Source organism: Echinops telfairi, unplaced genomic scaffold (assembly GCF_000313985.2).
Source record: "Echinops telfairi isolate 266 unplaced genomic scaffold, ASM31398v2 ScPeMD7_7410;HRSCAF=8448, whole genome shotgun sequence".
In the NCBI taxonomy this organism is placed as follows: Eukaryota; Metazoa; Chordata; class Mammalia; order Afrosoricida; family Tenrecidae; genus Echinops; species Echinops telfairi.
The window spans coordinates 877,150-904,319 of NW_022111310.1; the positions used below are offsets into that span (position 1 = coordinate 877,150).

At 53.6% G+C, this 27,170-nt stretch overlaps 1 protein-coding gene across 1 annotated transcript in view; it reads right to left on the reverse strand.

The window, feature by feature from the left end:
* PAX5 (paired box 5) overlaps window positions 1-13,975 on the reverse strand; it is a 197,055-nt gene extending 183,080 nt beyond the window's left edge. The window contains exons 1-3 of the mRNA XM_045296527.1: window positions 13,861-13,975; window positions 11,744-11,909; window positions 6,154-6,351 (exon numbers count right to left, since the gene is read on the reverse strand). Coding sequence (XP_045152462.1) covers window positions 6,154-6,351; window positions 11,744-11,909; window positions 13,861-13,975 — 479 coding nt within the window. The remainder of the gene's footprint in view (window positions 1-6,153; window positions 6,352-11,743; window positions 11,910-13,860) is intronic.
* Window positions 13,976-27,170: the final 13,195 nt, after the last annotated feature.

Consider the following 27,170-nt stretch of genomic DNA (forward strand, 5'->3'; position numbering starts at 1 on the left):
ATTATGGTTTCAGGAGAAAGATGAGGCTTCTCTACTCCCGTAAAGAGTTACAGTCTTGGAAACCCACAGGGGCAGTTCTACCCTGTCCTATAGGGTCTCTATGGCTCAGCATCAACTCGATGGCAGTGGGTTTGGTGTGAGATATTATGGTTTACCTATATTAATATATATGGCAAAATAACTCATAACTACTTCTCATTCAAGTTCCCAATAAAGTCCTAATTGATCAAAGCATTGTCTGGGCCTTCAATTCGGATATAAACAAAGCAAATAAAATTATGTTTCCCCTGTGTTCTTCGTAAGATGTCCCTAAGGCACAATCAGTTATTAACAATCACTGAGAAACACCCGCAGCAAGGTAACGAAATGCACAGCCTCTAGAACCAGGCTACGCCGGTTCGAATCACAGACATGCAATCTACCAGCTGCATGACTCAGGTAAACTAGTGAATTTCCATGTGCCTCACTTCCTCTACCTGCAAAATCAGGCTAAGGACTCGCTCCTGAAAGGCTGGTCACTGGACCTCCCACAGGGACCGCAAAAGGCAGGATGGGAGCTGGGTATCTGGAAGACCACCTCCTTGAAGGGCGCCAGCCCAGGGCGCACACTTCTACCCAGTACAAGGCCCACGGGAGGGCACCAGTCAGTACCTACTCCATGGTGAACAGCCACCAGACGGACGCTGATGAGGTCAGAACTAATTAAACTCTAAAGACGGTGCTCAATAAGTGTTTGCTGTGGTTCTTTTCAGTGGTGGTTTTATAAAGATTAACGACCAACTTCAACCTTCAAAGGTTAATATTGTCCACATTTGTCTTAAAGCACACAGAGGGGTTTCCTCGGGAACCCGGGGAGCTGGGGAGGGGAAGGCGGTCTCATCATACCTGTTTGTATGGCAGAGGGGGGCGGTCCCTTACAGAGGGGTTGGGAATCTTAGAGCCTTCTTATCCCTGAGCATGAGATTGTGTTCAGCTACTCTAAGCAGCCACCACGTAAGGACAGAGAACCATATTGATTAAAGGTCTCCTTGCTAAAAACTCCATCTATGAAGCATAAAGCTGTTTATTTGGGTTTAAAATCCACTTAGAATCTGAAGCTGAAAATGCAGGGACTTTGGGTATTATAGGTATTTGTTGGGAATCTCATTTTGTTCCTCTTCTTCTGTGACAGGAAAATGTACGAAGACTTGGTCTTTCGAAAGATTTTCTCACCTGGCTGGCTGTCAGGTAAGCATTGGACTGCGGACCACAAGGTCGGCGGTTCAAACCCACCCAGTGGTTCAGAGGGAAAGAGGTGAGGCTATCTGCTCTGGTAAAGATTTAGGGGCTCGGAAACTAGATATAGGTTGCTAGCGGTCAAGATTGATTCAATGACAATGGTTTGGATTTTGTGTTCCTCCTGCAAAACAAAAATTATGCTGAGTGATGAAATAAATAGCCATGCATATGAGATTGATCAAATGGCCATGGGAACAATAAGAGGCCTGGGCCACGAGCTTTAGTAGGAATCTGAAATTCAGGGCTTGATTGAGCTAGTCTGGAAGAAAGTCCACAGACAGGATCTAAGATGAAGACGGGGAGAAGTGAGAGGAGACAGGTGAACAATCTCAACAGGTTTACAGCCCAAGTGAGGGTGAAAAGCAGAACTCACCAACCATCAACCCAGGCCACACCCAGCCCTGGACACATTTTGTTTGACCCTCACGGTAGACTTATCTGTATTTGAATTTGCCACCAACAATTTTAAGTTGGAACCTTTTACATAAAGGACCTGGGTTTCTAGCTTCTCTTAAAAGAACAGAGCACCCAGCATGACTGGTCACATCTTCCCAACCGACAACAACCAGCTACCCTTCCAAAGCGGGAATGTGGCCCCGTCGTCTTTGGGGTCCCCTCGCCTTTTGCTCTCAGATTAGAACCATGGGCCTGGAACAGAAGAAAGACAATCCCATCCCACTACAGTCTGGGTCAGCGCTTAGCCACCCCGGGCTCCAAGAGCCTGCGTAGTTTCCCAGCACACACAGCACGGTGGCCTGTGTTCCTGAACTTTCCTCCAAGCCTGGAGGAACTGGTTCAGTTTTGCTTAACCCCACGTCAGTCATGATAACCCGAGTGGGGCCCCCTGACAGCAGTGAGAAGGCACTCACTCCTAGGAGCGGAGAGTGGTGATGACCCTGTTGGCCACCAAAATTGCGACAAATCCAGTCCCCACTCCCTCTCAGAGCAGTTAGAAACAGAGCCGAGTGAGAAAAGGCCACTACAGGAGGCAGCAGGGCTGGAAAAGGGGGCTCTTGTCCCCCTTACACAGTGACAATGCCAAGGGACGTATATAGAAGCTGCATCTCTTTGGATGCAATGGGGTCTTTGTTCTCATGGGGGGGCGGGTATTACCCCAGGTGGTGGGTTGGTGCAGGCTTTCTTGGTGGGGGATCCCCAGTACATGCTGCACTTTGTTTATGTGCAGTGCAGTCAAGGGGGTTGGCCAGAGGAGCCAGAGGGAAGCCCAAGAGAAGAGTAAAGGAAAGGGCAGCTCTCAGCGACAGCTCCCAGAAGGGCCTGCAGAAAGACAGCAGAACATGCAGGTCCAGCAGGGCACCAGAGTGGCTGTCTGGCATCCTCCAGTGTGTCGCCTGGCAGAGTCCTGCAGGGCAGTGAGGAAGAGGAACCAGCCCTCCTCTTCCCAGGCGACCTGGGCTCTACACAAATCACCATTCCTCTGCCCCTCCTTCTCTGGGGCCCCCATTTCCACCAGGATTTTCAAAGGGGTGTTCTGTTTGCTCTGGCCCCCAGCTGAGAATAGGCTGTTTCCACCCCAAGATGGACTAAGTCAGAATGTACATTTTAATGAGATAAAAGGCTTCTCTAAAAATAAAATAAAAACATTCATCTCTCTACATCAGAGTCGCCTAGGAAATGGATAGGAATCCCCTGGGGTCTTGTTAAAATGTAGATTCTGATTTACTATCTGTGGGGCGGGAAGGAAAGTTCACAGCAAGAGGTCAAACCAAACTGAACTGGCTTCTACACCTGTCACAGGGTAAAGTCAAGCCTCGGGTACAGGTGTGAAGGCATCTTAGCAGCATGGTTGGTTGGGCCACAGCTAAGGACCAAGGCACCCTGGCTGCCCTGAGGCCCACCCATGGACCAGCAAACAGCTGTCAGCTACCCGGTGCCACCCAGGGCACACAGCAGCATCAATGATGAAAGGTTTCCCTGCACCACTCATTCCAGAAGCTGCCCCACTTCTGTAGTCTTGTTTCTCTCAAGTGGCTATCTTTCTTTTTTAAAAAACTTGTTATTGTGAATTAGGTGGGGGGTTACATTTGAGATCACCATTTTTGCATCCAACAACTTATCAAATCTCCCAAGACAAATCGCTAACTTTTAACTTCGATCAATTTTTTTCATTTCCATCAATTTTCATTCCCTGCTATTAAAGGAATTGGCGGAGGGGGGGGCCCCCCCGGGGTGGGCGGAGTACATTCATAAAGTTCACAAACGAACTGATTTGGGGGCCTATTTATAGTTCTCTACAGCACATGAACAAAAACTCATCACAAAACCACGTCTGCCTTTTATCACACAGGACGTAAACCGGAGCCTACCCAATGAGTTCCATTTGTCCTGCGAGTCGTGTTCGAATTGAAAATCATCTCCAAGTTTGCAAGAAAGGAAGATTTCATATACACAAGCATATGTCCACACCAACACACATGCTTGGAGGGCTTCACAGAAATTCATAGTAAATGGAACTAAAAGAGAAGGGAGAGGAGCTGATTCCAAGGGCTCAAATAGAAAGAAACTGCTTTGAAAATGATGATGGCGACAAATGTACAAGTGTGCTTGACACCATGGATGCATGGATGGTTGAATGGATGGATGGATGGATGGATGGATGGATGGATGGATGGATGGATGGATGGTGATAAGAGTTGCACAAGCCCCCAATAACTGCTTTTTAAAAAGAGAGAGAAGGGAATTGTCCCACAGACTTTTTGAAGGTCCCTGCTACCTACACCCATATAAGTCCTCATTTCTTCTCTTTAAGAATGAGAGCAAGCAACCTGGCAAACACTGAGCTCCAGGGCCTGGCAGCTTGCAGCTGGAGCCCGGAAGCAATTGTCCCTTTACCAGGGCTGGACCCGAGATGGCCACACCCACAACCTCTCCCTGTTGCGTGGCCTGCTTCATGCATTGACTTATCTGATGGCTCCAAATGGGCACTTGCATTTGTGACCCCCTAGGCCAGCTCAAGGCATCTTGCACACCACTGGCCCCATGTGCAAGTATGCTCCACTCCAAGAAAAATAGAGTCAAAGACTCTAGAGACACACACACACACACACACACACACACACACAAAGCCTGCCCCGGTGGGGCTGAGCTTCCTGCGTCAAGTTCACCGACTGCTCGGTTCAGAGTGCAGTGGTTCTGTTTCCCTCCACGTCTGTGCTTTGGTCGTTATTAGGTGCTACCAAGGTGGCTTAGACTCCCAGCAACGTGACATATGGCAGAGCAGAATCTTGCTGGGCCGACCTCGCCATCGGTGCTAAATTTAGGTCCCTTGTTGCAGCCACGGAGTCAATCCATCTCCCTGAGGGTCTCTCTCTTTTCTCAAGACCCTCTACTTTCCACAGGGAAGATGGTAAGAGGCCTTTGGATGCAAACCTGCCCAAGGCAACCCGTTGTCCTTCGGAGACTGGGGGTGCAAGGTGTGGCTTGTCCCTTTGTGCCATGGAAACCCTGTAAGGGACCCCACATGGGTTCACAGGGCCTAGTGGATGATGGGATTCCTGAAAGTCCAGGAAAAGAACAGGAGTGCTAGCCCGAAAGACACAATCGATGCTCCCTCCTTGGCGGTGATCCTGCCGCTTGCTCAGGCTGAGGCCCCAGAGGAAGAGAGACCACGAGGTCGCTGTCTGACTCCTCTCTATCCTCTCAGCGCCTTGCCTGAGGTCGGGGTTTCTGTACAGGGCCCACACCGGCACATGGCGATTCTGTGCAGATATCACTGCAAAAGGAAGAGCGTCAGGGCTGCAGGGGACCATAGCATCGGTCTCCTCTGACCATCCTCCTTCTGTCAAGGGTGCAAGAGCCCTGGCCCAGACAGGCTGTGCCCTGACACGGGTGGGGCATGATCTTGGAAAAGGAGGATCGCTCACATTTTCCATCCGTTGGCGCCTCTTCTTGGTGAGGTGTAGAGAACCATCCTTTCAGTTCATCTCAGCAGCTTCACCCCTGACTGTGGGGCTCACTGGAGGAGAGGCTGCACTACCTGCATTAGCAAACATCCTGAAGTCCCTGAGAGCGTTCCAGGCTCACGGGTGCGGAAGTGGGTTACAAGTTGCGCTGCGAACCTCGCAGTCTGAAACCACCGGCTGCTCTGGGGGGGAGGGGAGATGAAGCTTTCTGATCCCATAAAGAGTTACAGTCTCAGAAACCCACAGGGGGGCAGTTCTAGCCTGCCTCTAGGATCACCCTGGATCAGATCTGAACCTGGCAGTGAGTGGGAGGGAGTGCTCCCTTAGACAGATCCTGGGTCCTGCTGGAGAGGAGAAGGAGCCACTGTTCCTCCCAAGCCTGGTGCCTAGGGCAGGTTCTTTCTCCCTACTGGTGAGTGTCAAGGAGGTTGGGGAGAGGGCAATCCCCTCACTCAGAGCATCTTCTCATCCTCAGTATCAATCACGCCTGGAGATCACAGATTGGCATCAGCACCACCTCCGGGAGTCCTGGGCTCTCGGAGAGGGAAAGAGCCTACCTGGGTCACACTTGGAGTCCATGGCCCAGGTGGGCAGTTGCCCCATCTCCCGATCCAAGTGCAGGCCCTGTTCCCCACACTCATGAGTTCAACCTCTGCCCAGACTGGCAGCCAGGAGGTTCTTCCCAGGAGGCCCTGAGGTGCATCGGCGGGTAGACTTTGAACGTGGGCTTGCAGGATCAGTGATATTGGTGGCAGCCTAATCAAGACAATTCTCTGTAAAGCCGCCCACACGCAGAGGGCAGTGGGGAAGGGAGTAATGGATTGAGCATCCCTCTTTGGTAGCCCCACGAGGCCTTGGTGCAAGGGCAAGGCAGGTGTTTCAAGGAACGCATCTATGGAGCCTCCAGGAGCCCACCACCACCATGACCAGCACTAAACCCCCAGCCCCTTACCTGTTGATGGAGCTGACGCTGGGCACCGTGTCATTGTCACACACCCGCTCTGCCAACAGCCGGTCCCTGATCTCCCAGGCAAACATAGTGGGGTTTTGGCGCTTATACTCGGCGATTTTTTCCACCACTTTGGGCGTAGCAACCTTTGGCTTGGATCCTCCAATTACCCCAGGCTTGATGCTCCCCGTCTCATAATACCTAGGACCCCAACAGAAAGAGAACAGAGCTTAGCCTCGAGGACCCAGCAAAGCAGAAGTTCGGCACAAAAAAAATAGCAGTCTGCTCCAGCCGGGGCATGCCCAAGGCTGAGCTGTCCTTCAGCAGCAGCCACTAACCCTGTGTGCCTCTTGAGCCTTTGAAATGTGGCTAGTCTGAACCGAGATATGCTATAAATATAAAAGACACGCCAGATTTTAAAGACATCCTACCCCCAAACAGTGTAATCATCTCGTTAATCATTTTCTCATGTTTGGTTATATATTAAAGTGATAATATTTTGGACATAGGAGCTCAATGTATAGACCATTGAAATGAATTAACTTGTTCCTTGCTTTTTTATGTACTACTAGAAAAATTCAAAATCATATACTTGGCCCACATTACAGCTGTATTGGACAGCACTGGCCGGGGTGGTATGCATTACCACTGGCCTATCCCTCTCCTATTGTGCAGCTTATGGGAAACATTCAAGTTATTTTTTTCCCCACCACCATTCTAAAGCACACGTGTGTTTTGAAGAAATGCATGTGTGAGTGAACAAATGAACACATCCCCATCTATGGATGGAAACCTGAGACCCATCAAGGTTCAAATGGCTTGTCCAGAGGCACCTAAAACCAAGTGGTCAAGTCAGGACTGCGGCCAGCCTCCTGAGCCAAAATGCTCCCACCAAATTGGCCCAGTCCTTTGATTTGCCGGCTCTCCTGCCCTCCAACAGATTAGTCCACAAACAGTAAACTGTGCCCTAAAATGCAACTGATCTCCTCGCAGGAGGAACAATGACCCTGGGGTAAAATTAGTGGGCACATTGGCTTCCACAATTAACTGGAAATTACTCAAAACCCAAGCAATCACTCACACACACACACACACACACACACACACACACACACATACACACACACACCAACCACAAGTCATAGTAGTTCTTCCTGCAGTTCCTCCAGGGCCTCCCCTGAGTAAATCCTGTTTCTAAGGACATTTCCATGCTATCAGCTCTTCCTCGTTAACGCAAATAGGATGTCAGGGTTTTACAGTCAAACCGAGACCAGAGAGAAGAGGGCCATGAAAGATCATTTCAGGGGGAAAATTGCCTGCCTCCCTTTCTGACTGGAGCCCTCAGCCCTCAGCGACGTCTCTCACAACAGCTACAGGGCACCCCTGGTCTTCCGCTTCCAAGAAGCTTGCAGTGTAACAACAACAAAAAAGAGGTCTGTTTTTTTGTTTCCTAGAAAGGGAATTTTTTTTTTAATGGCCATGTTTAAACCTAACAAGAGTTTCTAATAGGTAGCTTCAGGAGGTGATTGTCCCTTGGAACTGGTGGGAAATCTCACTGAAGACTGATGATCAGTCACATTTAAAGACAGGCTGAAAGTTCGGTAAGTCTGACTGGGGCCAAGCTGGTGAACATTCTTGAGGCAAATGAAATGATTTATGATGAGTGATGTGGAGGTGGAAATTGTTTTTTCATTGGGAAGAGAGATATTTACAAATTCTGATCAGAAGGCAAAATCTGATCTGTTCTATTTCTTTCTGTATTTGCTAAAGAAATTTACTCTTAGTCGCAAACATATATATATCTATATTCCAAGAAAACACTGTCTGCTAGAAGTCTGGAAAATTACCTAAATCAACACAAAGATCCTCCAATTATTCTTTCAATTTTATTACAGGAAACGACGTTTTATTCTCAGCCTACCTGTGCAGCCCCGATGGAGCAACGGTTAAACACTCGACTGCTGACCGAAAGGCGGGGAAGTTCAAACCCATCATAGGTTCCATAGGAGAAGTCTGTTTCTGTAACGATTACAGGCTTGGAAACCCTATGGGGCCAGTTCTACTCTGTCCTGTTGGGTCTCTGTGAATTACAGTTGACTTAACAACCCACGCCAAGTACTCTAAAGTTTACAGAGCCCTTTCTCCAATTATCTTGATCCTCACATCAATCCCTCCAGATGAACGAGCAGGGTTTGATCGAAGGAAAACCAACAACTCCAAAGACCCCAGGCCGCACCCAACACCCGTCCGGAAGTTAGAGGCAGCCCAGCTCTCACACGCAGCTCTTTCTGCTAAAACAAGCTGCTGCTTTTTAAAAGAATGGTGATGGCTTACAATTGTAGAGGGCTTTACTGTTCAGCAGGCGCTCTTGTGGCCTTGTTGAGCAAGCGCTGGACTGTTACCCACAAGGTTAGCTGTTCAAAGCCACCAGCTGCTCAACAGGAGAAAGGCGAGGCTCTCTGCTCCCATACAGATGTATAGCCTCGGAAGTGATATGTAGGGGTTGCTGCTATAGTCAGAATTGACTTGATGGCAGGAGGTTAGTGTTTTGCAGGTATTTTCACATGTTGCTTTTCATTCGTTCATTCACTCACTCAATCGTCTTTGTTGAGGCAAACGCAGTCTCAGGGCTGGGGTTACAGCCTCACAGCTGACCCATGCTGGGTACGGAAAATCACAAGTTGAGTTGGATTGTGATATTCACAAAGCAAGTCAGAGGTCAGCAGGATGAGCCCTCCCTGCGTACCTGGCTGGTGGAGCTGTCAGCCCACCAGACCTGCTCAGTGCCAACGCCGTGGCCTTGACATGAGGGGGTCTCTGTCTTCCCTTTGACTGACACAGAGGCCAGGCATCTAGAAGGCACCAGGCATCTGAAACTCCCTTAGCCCCAACTGGCAACTGGGTGAAGTGAAGATTCAGAATTGATAACCACCCTTTCACCTCAGCACATTAGCCACCCCGCCCTCTGGCTCACAGACAAAGACAAAAACAGCAGTCCTCACTACTCAGTGTGGCTCCTCCGTTACCGAGTCCAGTGGGATGGGTGCCCATCAGGGGCTCTGACACTGACTCGCTGTGTGACTTTGGCCAACTGACTTAGACACGCCGGGCCTCAGTGACCCCATGTGGGTGATAGGAGGAGAGGTTCTGCCCTGTCTGCCTTGCAGAGCTGTTATAAAGGCAAAAATCTAGACCGGTGAAGAAAGGCTTTTCAAGACATAAGATAAAGAGCTCGTGTTGCAGATTAAAATCCCCTGAGTGTTTATTGCTGCCATGTAAGGAGCCACCCATTCCAAACGGCCTGAACCCTCCCAGCCAGGCTCCAGTGAAAAAAAGACACCAGTTGGCTTTCTGGGTGGATTTAACTCGGCCTCACATGCCACCAAGCTGGGACTCCCAGGCCTCTCGGCAGCCCTGAGCTACGTAGCCTGAGTGCCCACACTCCTGGCAGATCGCCCACCTTCCTGAGATGGCGGGGGTCCCCTGCTGGCCCCAGGGACTCGGCCTGCCAGCCCTCTGGAACCCACAGCCACCAGACCCCCACATGCTTGCTACAATCTGTCACTTCATACACACCCGTCGAAGTCTTCAGGGATACACACACACACACACACACACACCCCACAGGAAGAGTGGATCCAACAACCCCAGTTCAGAAATTCCCAGTCACACTGTTTTAGGGCTGAACTTGTTTCTTAAAAGGCAGTTCTAATTAGAATGACATTTTGTCTACTGTGGTTCTTAGTTATGAAAATAATGAGCTATGAAATTCCAATTTATTGTTGACAACTTAAATGGCCAGGCACCGGAGCGGCACACAACTTCCGAGTGCCACTCTACCTAGTGACAAATCTATTCTGGGCCTAGGGATCCCAGGGAAGCAGCAGGTTGGGCTTGAGAGAGACGTGTCCCCCTGGGCAGCCTCCTCGGGCTCTCTGGAGGGCGCTAGACGGCACCAGCCTTGAGGACCCGGCATCCGGACAGACGCTTCTCAGAGAGGGGCTCGGGAAGATTTCAAATGTCGGCAAGATGTTGGCTCGGGAAACACAAAGGAATGGCTTCTCTTTTCTCTCGCTCTTCCTCGGTACAATGAGGAGGCTTCACAAAAGACGATAAGGAAGACCCATCTGACTCTCGAAGTCTGACGCTCAGGCAGTCTGAAACAGTTCTTTTCTCTCTCCCTGTCCCTCTGTCTCTCCTCCCTTTCCGTCTCTCTGTCTGTTTCTTTTCTCTGTCCTCTCCTCTCATTCTCTGTTTCTTTGTTTTCTTTTTTCCCTTTTCCCTTGTCTCTGCTTCTCTCTTATCTCTGTGTTGGCATCTTTTCGCTCCTTCTTCTGATAAGACCACCTGGCTGGGGTTCATTTCTTTGCTGATCAAAGAAATGAGGCTGAAGCTGAGCAGGGGACTGAACAGCAGGCACACGCTGCCTGAGCCCCAGCCCCATAACATCCCCCCTTGGCCTCAGGTAAGACTCCCCAAGATGATCAGAAACTGCCTCTCCCTCCGCCTGAGCAGATTTCTTAAAAGCCGGCAGATGGAAGGAAAGAGCCAGGAGAAAGTCTCCGTGTCGCTGATATATTCCAAAAATATAGTATTTTCTGTTCAGGCATCTGCCCTCAGACCAGATAAACGCCGCATTCTGGTCCAGAGAGAGTGACTGAGAGCGTACATACTGGCTAGATCTGAGCCGGCTCCTGGCTTGCCGGGGAGCAAGAGGACAACATCACCTGCCCAGAAACAAACCTGGGGCTCTGTTTTGGAGGTTTGGTCTGACACAGATGCCCTGAGGGCCAAAGTCCTTTAGGCTTCAGCCACCATGAGGAATGACTGCCCAGGTTGCCTCTCTTCCACCTGCTTCCTCATCTCAAAGCATGCTGCCCTGGCTTGTGCCCCGACTCAACAGTGGGAAACCAGCCAGAGCGCTAAAAGGCTGGCCAGCCCCCGGGGGGACAATCGTTGGGAGAATGCTTTGCTAGCAACCAATCAGAGGGTGAAGTGGCAACTTTCAAATGTCAGATTTGAGAGTTGTGTTTGTTTGGGGGTAGTGTTTTTTGTTGTTTGTTGTTTGTTTTTTCTCTCCTCTCCAATTTAATACATACTTAGGAACCCTGTCACTACAATGGAAACAAAACAGATAGGGGGGCTGGGAGGGACGGCTGCCCAGGCCTCGCCAAACTGAAAGTGACAGCTGATAGAGACAAACGGACCGTGGTTCTGAACACATTACAATGGCACACGGCCCTCTGGTTGAACGAGTTCACAACCTATAGCTTTTCTGCTTGCCCTGCTCAAGCCCTGGGCAGGGAAAGGCCACCTCCTATTCTTGGGTTGTTCAGACTCATACACATGTTGTCCCCGCTGCCTGCGTCACCCCTTTCCTTATGTCATTCAGGACAGGAGCCTTGGGGGGCGGGGGGGTCCTGTGAGTTGAAAGGCCTTGGGAGGGCTTTGCAGACTCTAGAGGAATATCTTTGTGGAGCCAAGTGCCTCTGTGTGTCCCTCTGACCCTGGCGCTTTGGGCAGCCGCTGAGTCATGTTTGAAGTCTTTAAAAAATCATCCTCATCATGAGAAGCCTGTGGCTCCTGCCTTTACCTGCCGAGGATTTTGCTGACACAGCCATGGCTGACCCGAAGCTGCCTGGAGATGTCGCACGGCCTGACTCCTTGATGAGCAAGTTCCACTATCCTTTGGCGGACTACATCCGGGAGCGGCCGTCCGTTCACAAAAACCCCCCCAAGCTGATTCACTCCTCCATGTCCTGAAACAGATGGGAAACAAAAGGCGAGGGGAACTCGGGTTAGAAGCAGTCACAGGTAGACGGTGTCACCGCGAGCACCCAGAACCCCACTGAGCAGAAACGAAACGGCAGGCAGGCTGGCTGTCCAGAGCCTGGGTCAGAGTGTGCAGGCGACAGGCGACAACCCCCCAGACTGCTTTTGAGGAATCATCGTAACTTTCGCCATCGCGAGCCGGTCAACTAAGCTGTTGAGATAGCCAGCACCCCCTGGCTAGATTCCCTCTAGTTGTTCGCCTTCCCCTTGTAATGGTTGGGGCTTTCTTTTAACCACAGACTGTCTGAGGACCCCAGTCTATAACTGAAGAGACCCCACGTAGTTCGTAGTGCTCTGTGGAGGTCTGACTAAGATTCTAGGGAGGCGGTGATACGAGTTTAAACACACTGCATGTAAAGGGATGGAGGAGGCCAAAACAATGAAGTTCTTCTCCTCACAAATATCTTCAAAGGTAAAAAGGACGATTCTAGTACACCGAGATTCAGAGCGGGGGTGCGGGGGAGAGGAAACACTTTTGATCAATAATTTGACTCCACAGCTGAAGATTTTTTTTTTTTCCTAAGCTTCTCCAGAGCACTGAGACAAAATCCCAATTCCTGTTTGAGGAGGAAAAAACCATCTTTCGAGAAGGGTGAGGCTGACGAGCAAACTTGGCCCCTGTGCCCACTTCCAGCACACAAAAGGAACGGGCAGGAGGACCTGCCACCCGCACCCCTTCTACTCCACAGCATTGTCACAAAGAAGTTTCCGTGGAAGGTTGGCATGTTCTGAGGAGGACAAGCTGCTGTGAATTGGGGAAGGAGAGAGATAAAGAACCGAGAGAGGCCTGTGAGCCACAGATTTGACCAGGGTCCTGGGCTGGGTTTTGAGTTGAAGGGGCTTTCAGAAAGTATCCCCTCCACCCAACGCATTCCCTATCCCTCTATCCAGCTTCAGGGGCAGGAAGGGAAGAACCAAACCAGTGGACACACTAGTTGAGTAGAGCAAGGCCGCTGGCCTGGTAGCTATTAACCTGCCCCTGCCATCTGACACTGAGGAGGACTAGCGCCAAAAGCCAAGCATTGACCAATGCTACAGGCAGCTCAGTGGCCAAGATAGGGGACACCGCCTCCTAAATTTGGACTTGGCTGGGACTGGACTACACAAGGAAGTACACATCCATACACACACACTCTCTAAGTCTAAACATAACATAGCCACCCAGCTGCTCTCCTGGAAACAGAGGGGGCAAACACATACAGACCATAGCTGGCTTCCTAAAAACTGCCAAAGCAGCTCAGGGGCTTGTCCAAGGAGAGTCAGCTTAAATATTTCTCCAAATGTCCAAGCCCAGGCTTATTTCAAAGGAAAAGCACAAATGTGACCATGCACCACAATACTTGGTTGCAATTCCAGCCTGCATTTCTCTCTGATTTTCAAAATAAGCTTTCATCAGTCGAGTTCGTTCTCAAACCCACCAGATCTAAGAGAAAGGAGAACCACTCCAAATTGAATTTTGCAGGTCATCCTGCAATTGCATTACTCACCTGGAACACAGAGATTGCGGCCACCCTGGCCAAGGACCCTAAGAAAGCTTTGTTCTGGAGCTGGGAACGCCTAATGCAAAGAGTTGCTCAGATCTTTCCGTAAAGAGGTAGAGACGAATGGGAGAAGTCTATTCAAAACTGATGGGAGTCCTCCCACGAAGACATAGGGAAGAGAAAGGAAGCTGGAAATACCCAGCTCCAAGGTGACCTGGGAGCCCAGGCACTGTGGCCCATGTCCCAAAGCCTGCTTTCCTCCTCACTGACAAGAGGCCCTTTCTGTCCAAACACAGCAACAGCCTTCAAAGGACCTCAATCCAACAACCGTGCAGCAGGAGACCAAGAGCATTTTAGGCTTTTGGAGCCATTGTGTGTTCTAGGAAACATCCTGTACCATCAAAGGCTGAGCCAGGAACGGTTTTCCAGAGTCTGATCCATATGTCTATAGCTGACAGCAGACCCAAGATGAGCTGGGAGCCCTCAGCGTCCTGGAAAGGTCCCCCATCCATTTGGCCCTCCCAACCCCAGTCACATCCTACCCATGAGTGCTCTTTTGAGGATGACTTGAAGCCTGACAACTGTGGCCTGAGAAGACACTGCCTCCCACTTTAACCCTGAGACTGGAAGAAATGAAGTTCGAAACATGAAAGAGAGCAGGGAATAGAAAAGAGGGAGAGAGAGAAAAGGATATGCTGGCCAGTGTATGAAGGGTGGAATGGGTGGGCACTAAATAACTAGGATAGCAAGTGGAGAGGGTGCCACAAGTAAGCCAGGCAGAGGAGGAGGAAAAAGAATGGAGAAGGCAGGCCAGGCGGAGAAAGCTTGCTATGATGCTCAGTGAGAGGCTTGGGAGAAGATGGAGGAAGCCTAGTAAGGGGGCATCCAGAGGACAGGGGGCTTCAGTGGAGGAAGGCCCAGCCTCTACTTACTTCGGACTCATCCCATGGGGAAAGGACAGTGGAAAGCATACAGACTCCGTACACTTTTTTAGACACAAATACAATATACAGAGATGAAAACAAATCAGCAGAGACCAGGAAACCGACACTCAGACAGAAGGGAGCCTCAGCCCCAGCCCTACTCCTGCAGGTCAGACAAGGGGAAAGAGGTGAGGGGTGGGGTGGGGGGGAGAGGGTGGAACTGCAGCTGTCCCAAAGGCCTTTCTGGAAAGGTGGACATCCACCAGTGCTCCTCAGGCCACGATAAGGACACACTGCTCACTGAGGGATTCTGCCCACACCCCCAAAGACAACGGCTGGGCAGAGCTTCGAGGAAACATCTCTGCTGACCCAGTGGCAGACTAAACTTCAGGACTCAGAGGGGCATTGAAAGTTCTCCTTGATGAGCCAATGAAGGAAGGAAGAAGGGGCACACCGAGACACACACAAACAGGAACACAGAAAAAGAGCAGTGCTGAAATCTCCCTTAATGGATTCTCTAATGGACAGACAGGGGTGGGCACACATGGACAGGGCGGCCAGGGTTGAAGACAGGATTGACCTAACCACGCAGTCGTCTGGGCTGTAGAATCTGAGTCCTTCCCCAAACCTCTCCCTGAATCTTTCAAGCTGTGTGTGAATGTCCAGCTTTGCCCTGCTGAATGGTTCAATCTTTGTTTATCGGACCTCAATATCTTATTCTGTAAAATGGGGGTAGATTAGGGAATGCTCAGGTAGCAGACTGGCTAGGAATGTGTTTTTAAGGGATAATAATACCTAGGAAAGGAGAGCAGCTGGGGTTGTGGTGGGGGGGCTGGACACTAGTGTGCTGTTCAGAAGAAATAATGGGTAGGGGCAGGGGAACTCAAGCCGAGGGTCTGGCAGTGCCTGCCCCTCCCCCTTTCCACCACTTCCACACAGAAACTGGGGGGAGGGGAGAACATGAGGGGCGAAAACTGACCAGAGTCAAAGAAAGAAGATGAGGAGTGGGGCTGGGTCTGAGGCCCTACTACCTGGAGATCTCCCAGGATCTCCTGCAGAAGACTGCGATGCCAGCAAGTCACCACCCCAGCGTGGGCCTACGCTGTGCTAGCAGACAGCGAAGGGCTTCAGCACGGAGTCAGGGCTCCAGGAGCTGAAGGGTTGCACCAGCTCAGAAAGCTGGCTTGGCTGGGGCCCAGCCCCCACTGTGCTGCCAGGGATATTGAAAATGGGAGGAGGGAGCATTTCCCCGGGAAGAGAAGAGAACAGATGAAGGCCTGGCCGAGGAGGGACAGGCACCGGGCACTGGCGGCAGACTAACCCGCCCCTGGAAGGAGCTGCTACCTTGCTGCTGGTGCACGGCCGGGAGACCACCGGGTCTGTGGCGGTCTTCCCTTGAGCCGGGACACTGTCTCTGGGCAGCCTGGCTCTGCGCAGAAGAAGGCAGTGAGGGCCCTTCTCTTCCCAGCCGCGAGAGCAGCGAAGGGGCTGTCCCTTCCCAGCTTATTCCCGGATCGCTCCTTGGCTGAGCCACGGGATTTGCTCACCTCGCAGAGTATTGCCCCTAACTTGATTGTTTGCGGGGCTCAAGTCTGTGAAATCAGAGACTCCCAGAACGGAGCTTAAGCCTGCGGAGAAGGCAGAAGGTGGCGGAGGGCGCAGAGGTCGCCAAAAACTGAAAACCGTTTTGGCACAGGCCCTAAATAGTGAGGAATCGTTTCGGCTGAGACTGGAGCGAGCAGCTGCAACGTCCAAATCTCCCGGCGGCTCGAGTGGAATTCCTCGGCTTCCGGAAATTGACACAAAGGGAAAGTGACCGGCCCGCAGCCTAGACCAGCCTGCCTCCGACTCCCAGGCCTTTCAGCCCTCCGGGGGCCGGGCGCACGCCGACACACTCGCCCCGGAGAGCCAGCCTTCTCTCCAGCCGGGTCTCTGCTGTCTTTGTTAAACATGGGACCTGAGCGGAAGAAGCTGGATCCCGGCTCTCTTTGGGGAAGCTGGCTTGAAGAGGGCCCGAAACACAACCGCAATTCCCCGACCTCCGGCAGCGGAGACCCACCGGCACCCAGCTGAATGCCGCCAAAGCCTAGCGCCTCGCTCTGGTCGGGCTCTGGAGTATTCAGAGGGGAAATGCGATTTGTTCCACTTGGAATTTCCTTGAAATCTCCGAATCTAATCCAGCGTGAACTCACCGTGAGAGGAGCGCGCATCTCACAGGAGACTGTACTAATGGGCGAACTGGCAGGACCCCTGCGGGTTGAGTGGCCAGGCGCGGAATGACCCTTGCTTACACTTGCGGGGTCTTTCAGAAGGTGGGACGACTGTGTGGTGACTAATGGACATCTTTTCTTTTTTTCTCTTTCTTTTCCTTTTCTTTTTTTTTTTTTAAAGGGGGAGAAGCCACGACGAGGCGAGGCGGGGGTCCTGCAGAGAAGGACCCAGTGAGGTCAGTAAGGGTCCCGTCTCGATGTGGACTGGCCCACTCCTGGACAGACACTCAGTTCCGGGACTGATATTTCGTTGATATTTCAAATCCCCATCCTCAACTCCAGGACATCTGCGGAGCCCCAGACCTCGCTTAACCACCAACCTCGTCCTGCACGCAGGAGAGCGCACAGACCCAGGTCCAGGCCCCATTTTCCCGGTCAGCCCCAGTCTTGGTCAACCCTGAGACTGAGAAGGGTTGGGGTGTGGGGTACCGTCTGGGACGCACACTGACCTCTCCCTACAACTTCATGCCCTCCAACTGGCCCAGCCAGGAACCCTCTTGGGGTCCAAATGGGGATCTCCTGGACACTCTGAGATGTCGCCTACTGGAGGCTCCGAAGGGCTGCAGCTCGCTACCTCCTGGGCGCGTTGCCGGAGGCGGGATTCCTGGTGCCCGGTCCTCCGGCCTGAGTGGCCCGGCGTGTAGTTGTCCGGCCCAGCCTGGGAGCCCCGCACTTTGCAAAGTTGCCTGCTTGGCCAGAGAGCTCCTGAGACTTCCCGGCATGCGGACCTGCCCGGCGCTCTTCTAGCACCCCCAACCCAGACCCTGCCGGAGAGTGAGAGAAACGAGCTCGCCGCCTACTTACTATGCATGGATGCAAACGGGTCGTGCTTACAGTGTATTTCCATCGGGGCGCTCCAGACTGCGAGCCGGCTCACGCCGCCGCCTCCCGGCGCCAAGGGGCTGCCCAGGGCGGCTAGGGAGCCGCGCCGCCAGGCCGGGCACCTTGCGAGCTGCGCTCAGAAAACACCGCCGGCGCTTCGGGAACGCTCTCGGAGCCGCGGGGCCGGAGGTCGCCCGGAGCAGCGCCGAGAGGCGGGAAATCGCGCTGGTGCAGTCCGGCTGGGAGCGGGCGTCCAACTCAGGCTGCCTTCCCTCCCGGGCTGGCTCAAGCGGCGGCTCCGGGCCTGGCCCCGGGCAGCAGTGACCGAGACGCCCGCGGCTTCGGGGACATCACGTAAGAGCCCTCCTCCGGGACCGCGGACGGCGACAGCCTCGGGCTCCGTCCCGGGTGTCTTGGAAGAAGCCGGCGGGACACGCGGGCCTGGGCTTTTCCACGGTGGGGCGGGGGCAGCAAGGCCCGAGGGATCCCGGGCTTGTCTCCCGGCCTCGCCGCCTCCGAGGTCGCTCCGGATGCCTCGCCTCCGCTGGGTCCGCTCTCGCTGTGAGTGTCTGAGTCTCTGGAGCTCAGGCTGGCCCCCTGCGCTTCTCTACACCCGGCTGTCCGCCGTCTCGGATGAAGTTGCCAAGAACTTCCTCCTTTGCCTCGTTGGGGCCCCGGTGGGGTCGGAGACGCTTCCGCCGCCGAGGCTGGGGCCGAAACTCTGGCGTCCCCGGGAGGCAGCGCTCACACCCCAGGACTTACTGCCTTCAAAGTTCCCACGGCCCCCGCGGCTCCCCCATCGCTGGGAGTGGGAATGGGAACAACAGCGACAGACTCCTCGCTTCCGTATCTGTCTCCCGCCTACCCAGTGCTCCAGCCCCGCCGCCCTGTCTCCAGGTCGGATTCGCCTGTCGTTCAGGCTGCCTCTTCCAGGACGACCGCCGCGCCTGCCCCAGGCGTGGAGCAAGGGAAGGAGGAGAAAGAGGAGGGTCCGTGCCACCAGGGCCGCCGGGACTGCCGGGGCCAGTGCTGAGATGGAACCGCTGGCGGCTCTGCCCGGGCTGCAGCTGCTGCCGCCGCCGCCGCCGCTGGCGCTAACCCTCCGCCTGCTCGGCGCGCACAGTGCGCCCCCGCGCCGCCCCGGAGCCGCTTTCAGGACCCGCTGCGTGTGGACAGCGCCGCCCGGGGCTCAGCCTCCCTCCGGGCGGGGGCGGGGGCGGGGCGGAGGGCCAGCTTGCCAATCAGACTCCACAAAGCCAATCAGAGAGGCGAGAGCCAGCCCTGACCCAAGACACCACCCAATTGGCTGAGCTACCCGCGGGCTCCGCCTGATTAGCCGATACCTGGGCAATGGGAGAGAATAGGGGGCGGGGCCCAGGCGGCGGCGCCACGTTCATTGACAAACCCGCGGAGCGAAGGCCTGGAAGCGCGAGGAAGGGGGGCAGAGCCCGCCAGGGGGCCCACGCAGCGCCCGGATAGTTCCGCGGCGGCTCCCGCCGGGCATGCCCCCGTTCCTCCGCGCTGGGACCCTGGGACGGCCTGAAGGATTGCGGGCAGCCAATGAATAGATGGAGGGAAATATGTGAAGGTCTCTAGAAAAAGAAAGAAAAACAAAGCAGGTATCTGAGGAAGACTTAGAGCACAGTAAAGGGCATGGTTTCAATGGAGACGCCCTCAGACTTACGAAGGACTCAGAATGTGCACCTATCAGCCCGATTTCAACCTCAGTTTCCTCGTCCATAAAATAGTTAGTTTAACTACTCTTGGTTGAAGATTCCTTTCAATGGAAGCATTACCTAACTTTGTTGAATGTCACCTAATTTTGTCGTCGCCTCCCCCTTCTCGCCCAACCCATTCTCTCATTCTTCATGCAGGATTCCCCAATTCTTCTTTCGCCCAAGACAGAGATATTGGGGGAAGGGTTTCTCACACTCCTTTGAAAGTTAGAACAGGGTTCTCCGTCGGAAGGAGTGATCTGGGACTAGACCAGGTTGCCTAAGTTCTGGGTCATCGTTCAGGCCATGGAGCATAGTTCAGGACCCAAACTTGCCAGAGGGCTGGGGGTTAGAGATGCCCCCAACTGGAGGCTCCTGGTGGCAGGCGCGATTCCGCAGCCAGCCGGCGAGGAGGCTCCCAGTGGCAGGCGCGATTCCGCAGCCCGCGAGGACCCCTGGCTACCCCCGCGCACCGGGCAATACTGAGCATCCCTGAAGCCAGCAGGCAGGGACATTCTATTTGCCAGGGTCTAAGGCAATAACGGACGGTGCGCGGCAGCCGGTGAGAGGCAGACCCTTCCAGGTTAGAGAAGTTCTTAAAAGGGCTGGATGTCTAACACAACTCCCCCAACCCAGAAAGGCAAGCTCTTTAGCCAGCAGTCTGCTTATCCGGGGTGTGAATGAAGCCTAGGGACCACAATCAAAGTAAGTGAACCTTTATTTGGTGACAACTTTTCTCCCTCCAGGCGACCACAGTTTTGTGCGCTTCCAAGGTATGCCAAGGGCCGACCCCGTCCCAGACGCTCGTGGGAATGATCCGAAGATCCACCATTTTGTATCCGTGATCCATGATGCCCTCCTATTACAAACACGTCCATCAGAACAAGGACCCCGGAAAGGCCCGCGCAGACCAGCAGTTATTAGAACCGAGCGAAGGCTGACCCTGGGTCATCTGCCTCGCTTGTCTTCTTGGTACCCTCTCCCTGCCCTGTCCCCGCTTCTCACCTCCCACCCCCACCCAAGCACTAAGTTGGCCTTCAACCCACCTTCTGTCCCTGCTCCAGCTGCCCGGGGCGGGTAGAAAAGTTTCCGGCACCGAAACCCGTCCCCATCCCTTCCAAGGCACAGCTGGGGGGTGGGGCGGGGTGGAACAGCCCTTGGTCGGTCTCTGGGGGGGCTGGGAGACTGCAGTGTGCTGGGGGTGGGGTAGTGGTGTTATGTTCCTTTGTCTGAAACAAGGCGGTTCAGACCTTCGTCCCTCCCTCACAGGCTTCTCTGAGCCCAAGATCCCAGCAGTGGGGAGGGCCTGAGGTGGGTTAGGGTTCGCTGGTCCACGCTGCGCCTGCTGGAGGTCGGGTCTGTAGTCAGTGACCGGAATGCAGAGCCCCAGACTGGACTGGAGATTTAGCAGCTTTAGGATTCCCCTGGAGAGTGGTTGTGCAGACGCCTGAGGGACATAATTGGTAACAGCCTCACTCTTGCTGGTGGAATTTGGGCTTATAGACCCACATTCCAAACTCCTCCAGCCAAAAGGACTTACTTATTTTAGGTGCCTGCGGACCAGAATAGGGCTGCAACTTGCCCAAAGTGACAGGGCAAGTCCAGGGTAAATTCTGGGATCTGGGGACTCCTTTCCCAGCAGCGATTCTACAAAGCCACTACTGGAATTTGAGTACACCATCAGGACTCGTGTGTGAGTGTGTGTGTGTGTGTGTGTGTGTGTGTGTGTGTGTAGAGGCAAAGGAAATCAAAGAATCCAGCAGAGTTAAGTCTGCACACACGCTGATGCCTCTGCCATGGGGCACTGTTGAGTGAGATGGAATCACAGATTTTCCCAGCTGGAGTATTCTCGAATTCCCTGTTCCAGAGATGAGGTAGGACTAGGGGAGCCACAAACGGTACCCCAGCTCAGGGCCGCCATGTGGTGGCTGCCAAGAAACTGACTTGACCTCACCGGAGAACTGCTGTCTTCCTCTCCGTGGGAGGAGCGGACAGAGGGAGTTTGGGGCTGGAGGCCTTGGGGCCTCAAGCCTGCCCCCTAGGAAAGTGAAGGTTATTCACCACCACCCAACCTGGCAAGTCTCTGGAAACTTCTAACCCAAGAGAAGCGACCAGACCTGATAGTCTAGCCACTCAGCTCAACCTTACAGGCCAGAGAGGTTATGCGACTAGCGGGAGATTACACCGCGTTTTGGTGGCAGAACCGGGCTTCTGCGCCTCAGTCCTGCGCTGAAAGCCACTGGGTCTCACCATGCGAGGACGTTTGCGTGGCTTTGTTCTCCCAGAGTCGCTTGTGTGGTCGTGCCCTGTGCTTGGCACTGGGGGGCATGCGACAACGCAGAAAGGAAACCATCCAGAAATAACCTCAATTTGTGTCATTGAGTTGCCTTAGCGATGGAAAGAAAGCCTGTTGAAAGCAGCAAACCCTTCCCAGAGCAGCACTTGAATCTGGAGCCAGAGACCTTGTTTCTCTCAAGACCCTCTTCCCTGGGCCCACCCCCACCCCTGGTTCCTCACCTACCACCCCTACCCCACCCACGCTGCTGCCACCCAGCGAGCCAGCCGGGTGAGGCAGTTCACTGAGCTCAGTGGAAGCAAAAAGCCCAAGTCCAGCACATTTTCCTGCTCAGGCTTCCAGCAAAGAGAGACCTATTGGGCTCAGACCCTCGGCTCAGTAAATGGTCAGAGAGGACACTGTCCTAAACCCCAGGATCCTGTAGCCCTCAAAATAAAAGCATTTGAGAAGAAAAGCCATCAAGTCCAGGTTACACTTCTTGCCCCTGGAGAGCCTATTGGGACAGGACCCCTGCCTCTGGATCCTGGGCTGCCCCACCGGCCTGATTGGGAAAGTGGGTGGGGGAAACCAAGATTTAACCAGATATTTCAGAACCCTGGGCAAGACCTTTGCTAATATCACCCTAGCATCCGGCACCCTGACATCTCTCCCAAAGATGTAGGTCCACAGCCCCTTCTCCTGAGGCCTCAACCTGGCCCTGTGTCTTATGGGGAGAATTATCCCAAGGCTCTGAGAGATGAGTATCCATAAGGAAGGAATTATTATTGTTGTTATTCCAGAGCTGGGAGGCTGGATGCCAGTGCACTGTGGGACAGTTGGGGGTTGATGAAGTTCTTGCTAGCCTTGGGGCCTTGTCTCTCCGGCCCCAGGTGGCTGGTTCAGTAGGATTTTTTCTCAGGGGGGAGGGGAGCTTGGAGGAGGGGACATTTTCTCTCAGTAGAAAGAAGAGGCCGAGGGACAGAGAAATCTTCCATTCTACCTCCCTCCATCTTCCTGCCTCATTTCGTAGACCAGTCCCTGCCCCTCTCTCCATCTGTTTTCCCTTCTCAGTGCTACTAGAAAAATGGACCTTTCTACTAGGTGACAATCCATAAACAGATCTTGCCCCACCTTCGGTGTAGAACTAGGTCCTACTCCCTCTCCATTGTACAGATGGGGGAACTGAGGCCGGAAGAGAGAATGGGCATACAGTTCTGAAGAAAGGAAAGGGAGGCCTGGTCGCCCCTCTGAGTGTAAGCTTTGCCAGAGTCCTAGTCCTCTACTCTTCCAGCTGCTAGGGGCTCTGTGGGCGTAGAGTGGTGGAGGTGCAGTCTCCCTGCGCTGTCTGCCCTTTCTTGGCCTCACCCTTACCCATCGGTGAGGAGTGGGGCGTGGCTCTCCAGATTTTCACTTCTGGCCAGCCAAGGGTTCCCCCTCGGCCCCACCCAGGCCCGCCGGAGGAATGAAATGCTTTATTGATTAAACGATTATTCAGGCGATTGAACTAATCAAAGGGCCCATCGACCGCTGTGAATTACATTCTACGTAGACAGCTCCTCTGGAGGGGCCGGCGCAGACACTGCACCAGAATACTCCCAAGCCTCAATCCCAACCCCAACAAGGACACAGCCCTTAGTTCCAGATGCAGGCATCCCAGAGAGTCCCTCCTAGGAAGAGACCCGCACCCCAAGGAAGAGAGGATCGTTTGGGAGTAAGCAAAGCGGGTGGGTTTTTACAGATTCCTTCCCCTGAGCCCCCTCTCCAGCACTCTTTTTGACCCCACCTCCTTTTCTCACCTGCCCCTCTTGGATCTCTGCTCTCACCTTTCTGCAGTCACTAATGCCCAAACACAGCGATAGCCAGGGAGATACCCTGAGTTTGGGGTCTAAGCTCACCTTTCTCTGCCCTCTGGCCTGTATTCTGGGCTGCCAGTGAAGGTGAGGGCCCACAGAAGGAACAGGAAAGGGGCGAGGGGGCCCTCACCAAAGTGGAGGGTGTGCTTGTGTGGGGGTTAGCCCAATTGACCTGGTGACTGAAAGAAGTGCCCAGGCAGGGCAAAAACCCTCTGGGCTGATAGAGGCCTTCTGTAGCCTGCCACATGCCACCTCCTCTCAGACATAAACACACCCTACTACCCACTGCCTGGGTGGGAGGCACACACTGGGCCCTGTGCCAGGAAGGCGCGTGTGTGTGCACACAGTCACCAGGGCAGGATGGCCAGACCAGACACACCACAGACCTACCAGTGCTCTCCTCCATTGGAGCAGCACAAACAGAATACACAGGGCACATGCAGTGAACCCATACCCACGCAGTGCTAGAGGCCTATCTGGGTGACAGCATAGGCAAGATGAGGGTCCCTAGAAATTTACAACTAGCCAGTAGGCTGCCTGTTCTCCTGTCAGGGTTGTGCTGTCACAGGAGACCCTTTTGTACAAATGCTCGATTTGACAGTACTCACAGAATGAAATAGCACACCCCACACACGGAGAGGCTGCACACCCTGAGTACACACCTCCGCCCCTGCTTCAGTATCCAACAGAATAGTGTCTGGGCCTGCCTGACAGTCTCCCCACCACACACACACCCCAGACCTGTCTCTGCATCCAGCATTAGACAAGACACTTCTGTGTGAGCACTGATATGCACACAGTGGATGGTGTTCTTACTGCCAACATCACTTGGGTGAGCACGGACCCTCAAAGGAGTAGGAGAGTCAGACCCTTACCCAAATGATATCTATGCCACTCATGGACATGCATATTGATTGATAAATATATGTATAATATATATGTATATAGAAACATCAGCTCATTAACAGCCATGAAAACATATGGCTATCAGCACACAGCATATACATGAAAACTACTGGATACACCTTCAGACAGTTGATAACACATGTAATACATACACACATGCATTATCATTCATACACATACTGAGCCCCCTGTGAGAACATACAGACCCAAACAAGCTCACAGACCTCTAGGTGGACACCCACATAAACATTCAGAAACAGAAAGACAGAGGCAAACTCGCAGACCCTTGGGCTGATGCAAAAGCTTGTGAAGGAACACACTGGCAAAAAGGCGAACGTGCATGCCACGAGACAGACTTGCAGACAATCCCTGTGGAAATTCGGAGTACCCTCTTCTCCCCCAGGGCCAACCAGCATGGGGACCAGCACCAGGTCTGCTCCGGAATTAGCCCGTCTGGAACGCGTTCTGGGGGGTGGGGGGTAGTCCTACCTGTCCTGCTGGTCCGAGGAGTTGGGTAATTTTTCTCTAAATCCATTTTGATTTTTCAGGACTTGGTGGAATGGACAGGGAAAAAAAGTTTCCACTTTTTTGTGGCTTTTTTTTTTTTTTTTTGGTGCCAGGGGCCGCTCACCGGTCGGAATAATTCAAGCCTTCCGCTCCCCTGCCGAGCTGGGGTAGCTGATCACTGAGCTGAAACTAAACGTTTTAGGTGGAAAAAAAGCGTCCGAAGGCACCGTGAAATGATTAAGGAACTAAAGAGCTTCTCGCCATGTGAGATCATGTCCTGTTCTCGCCAACATCACAAGATGTCCCCAGACGCGCCGCGCCCCCAGCGCGCCGCCCTGCTCCGCCAGCCCCGCGCTGGTAAAGAGTGTTGGCGCTGCGCGGCCCGGGCCTGCTCAGCGGGCCGGGCCGGGCGGACCAGGCCGGACTTGAGCAATGCGGGAGGTCCGGGAAGCGGCAGAGCTGCCACCCCGCCACCCGGACTTTTATAGGGGGCGGGAGGTGGGGGGGGAAGGGAGATTTCAAACTGAGGGAGCGCCAGCCTGCGCGCCCACGGGAAGGGGCACAGATGGGAGCGGAGCCCCGCGCCCCGGTCCCTCCGCCGCATCTTCTAATAGACCCTGAATCTTGGGTCGCCGTCCTATAACCAGTGCCAGAGACCAAATTCCTACACGTGCAAACCTCCCCGGAAGGCAGTTGAAGGCCAAGGGTTTGCTTTTAAAGAAATTAACAACTCTGCCAGGCAAGTACTACTGAAGGCGCTGCACAGGCGAGCCCTGTAGCTAGGCGCTCAGGGCCCTCTGGTCCCAATGTCCTCGGACTCCCCCCTAGGGCGGCGCCCGCCCCTCAGGGCTCCCGGCCTCCCCCTACCCCTTTCCAATTTGTAGCTTCAATAAAACTGCTGGGCAGTGCCTGATCCCTAAAGCCCCCAGTTCACACTCAGCCTCCCCATTCCAAGGACGCCTCCTACTCCGCGCCCCATTCTGGCCTGGGGCCTGGAGGTTACGCTGTGAAATGCCAGAGATAAAACCCCGGCCTCCGTTTTGGAGTGTCCTGGCCCAGCAGAACCATCTCCGAAAGTCCTAGTGAGAGGCGGGAGCCCGGGACATCTTAGCCTGGCGCACACAAATGGAATCACTCTGTCCTTGGGCCCCAACTAGTTGAGGAGTCCCCGAGCTCCAGAGCTTAATTTCAGTGGGGGAACCCGCCCAGCAAAGGTGTGGTTTGTCCCACGTCTCCCTACAGCCCAGGCCCAGGCTTCTCCTCCCCAGGTCTGAGTCCAGCAGTTCGGAGGAGCCACTGGAAGTCAGTGGAGCCCTGCCGAGGAGTAACCGCAAGGACAAGGTTCTCTAAGGCAGAACACTCTGCCACTTGGCCGGCCGGACAATGGCAGTTTCAGAGAGCGGATCTCCCCAGCGAAAGTGTTGTTTGTTTTTCAGAAGGGGTGGTCACGAGGCTGGGCCGCAAACTGGGGGGAAGAGCCCAGAACTTAAGGGAAAAGGGGGGGGACGACCCTGGCGGGAACTGGACATCGCGTAGTCACTGAGCAGAATTTTCCACAATCGGAAACGTGGCTAGGGATTTCTGGGTGGCCCCCCCACCGAGTGGTCTGCGCAGTCCCTTTGCGCCGCCTCCTCTCTGCAGCCTGCGGGTGCGGGTCCCTGCCCGGGCGATTTGATTTCTGGCCACCTGCAGGGGCCGGGCTCTAGTCTGCCGCGGTCTGGCCGCAGTCTGGCTTCCGCCCTCCAGCCTCACCGGGGCAGGGAGGCAGCCCTGGGGAGGAGCTGCGGGCCGGCGCCTGCAGATCAAAAGCCCTCCTGGAATTGACATTTCACACCGGGCTAGGGGTGGGGGTTGTTTGAGGCTGTTTCCATTTTGAGGGTTTGTTTTGGTTTTGCTTGTTTTTTAAGCGTTTTCTTTTCTTTAGCTTTTGTTTCGGCGTGTTTTGCGCGTTGTTGTTGGGGGGTGGGGGAGTGCTTGTTTGTTTGTTTTCCTCCTGGATATGATTTTAGCCAATTTTGCTTTGTGCGTCTTGGTCTTGGTCTCTGGGGTGGGCTTTGTTTTCTGTTCGTTGTGTTTTCATTTTGTGTGTTTTTGCACTTTGTAGGTTATTTTTTCCCTGCATCATTTAGAAGACATTTGCTCCTGCGCCGTGTTTTAATTTTGCATCCTTAATGAATTCTGTTCGTGTGTGTAACTGTGTGTCTTTAGGTGAATGTTGCGTTTTATTTTCTTCGATGTTGTTTTTGCTTTTATGAGCTGTGCGTTTGGATGGGGCTATACGTGTTTACGTGTGTTGGCTGTAGTTTGGGGTTGGTGGCATGTCTCGGTGAGTTTTGAGTGTGTACTTCTTTGGCTTTGTGAGACTTTTGCATTAGAGAGGTGGCAGCGGCCGCTACTCTACCCCTACGCGCACCCCGAAAAGGCAGAGAAATCAGG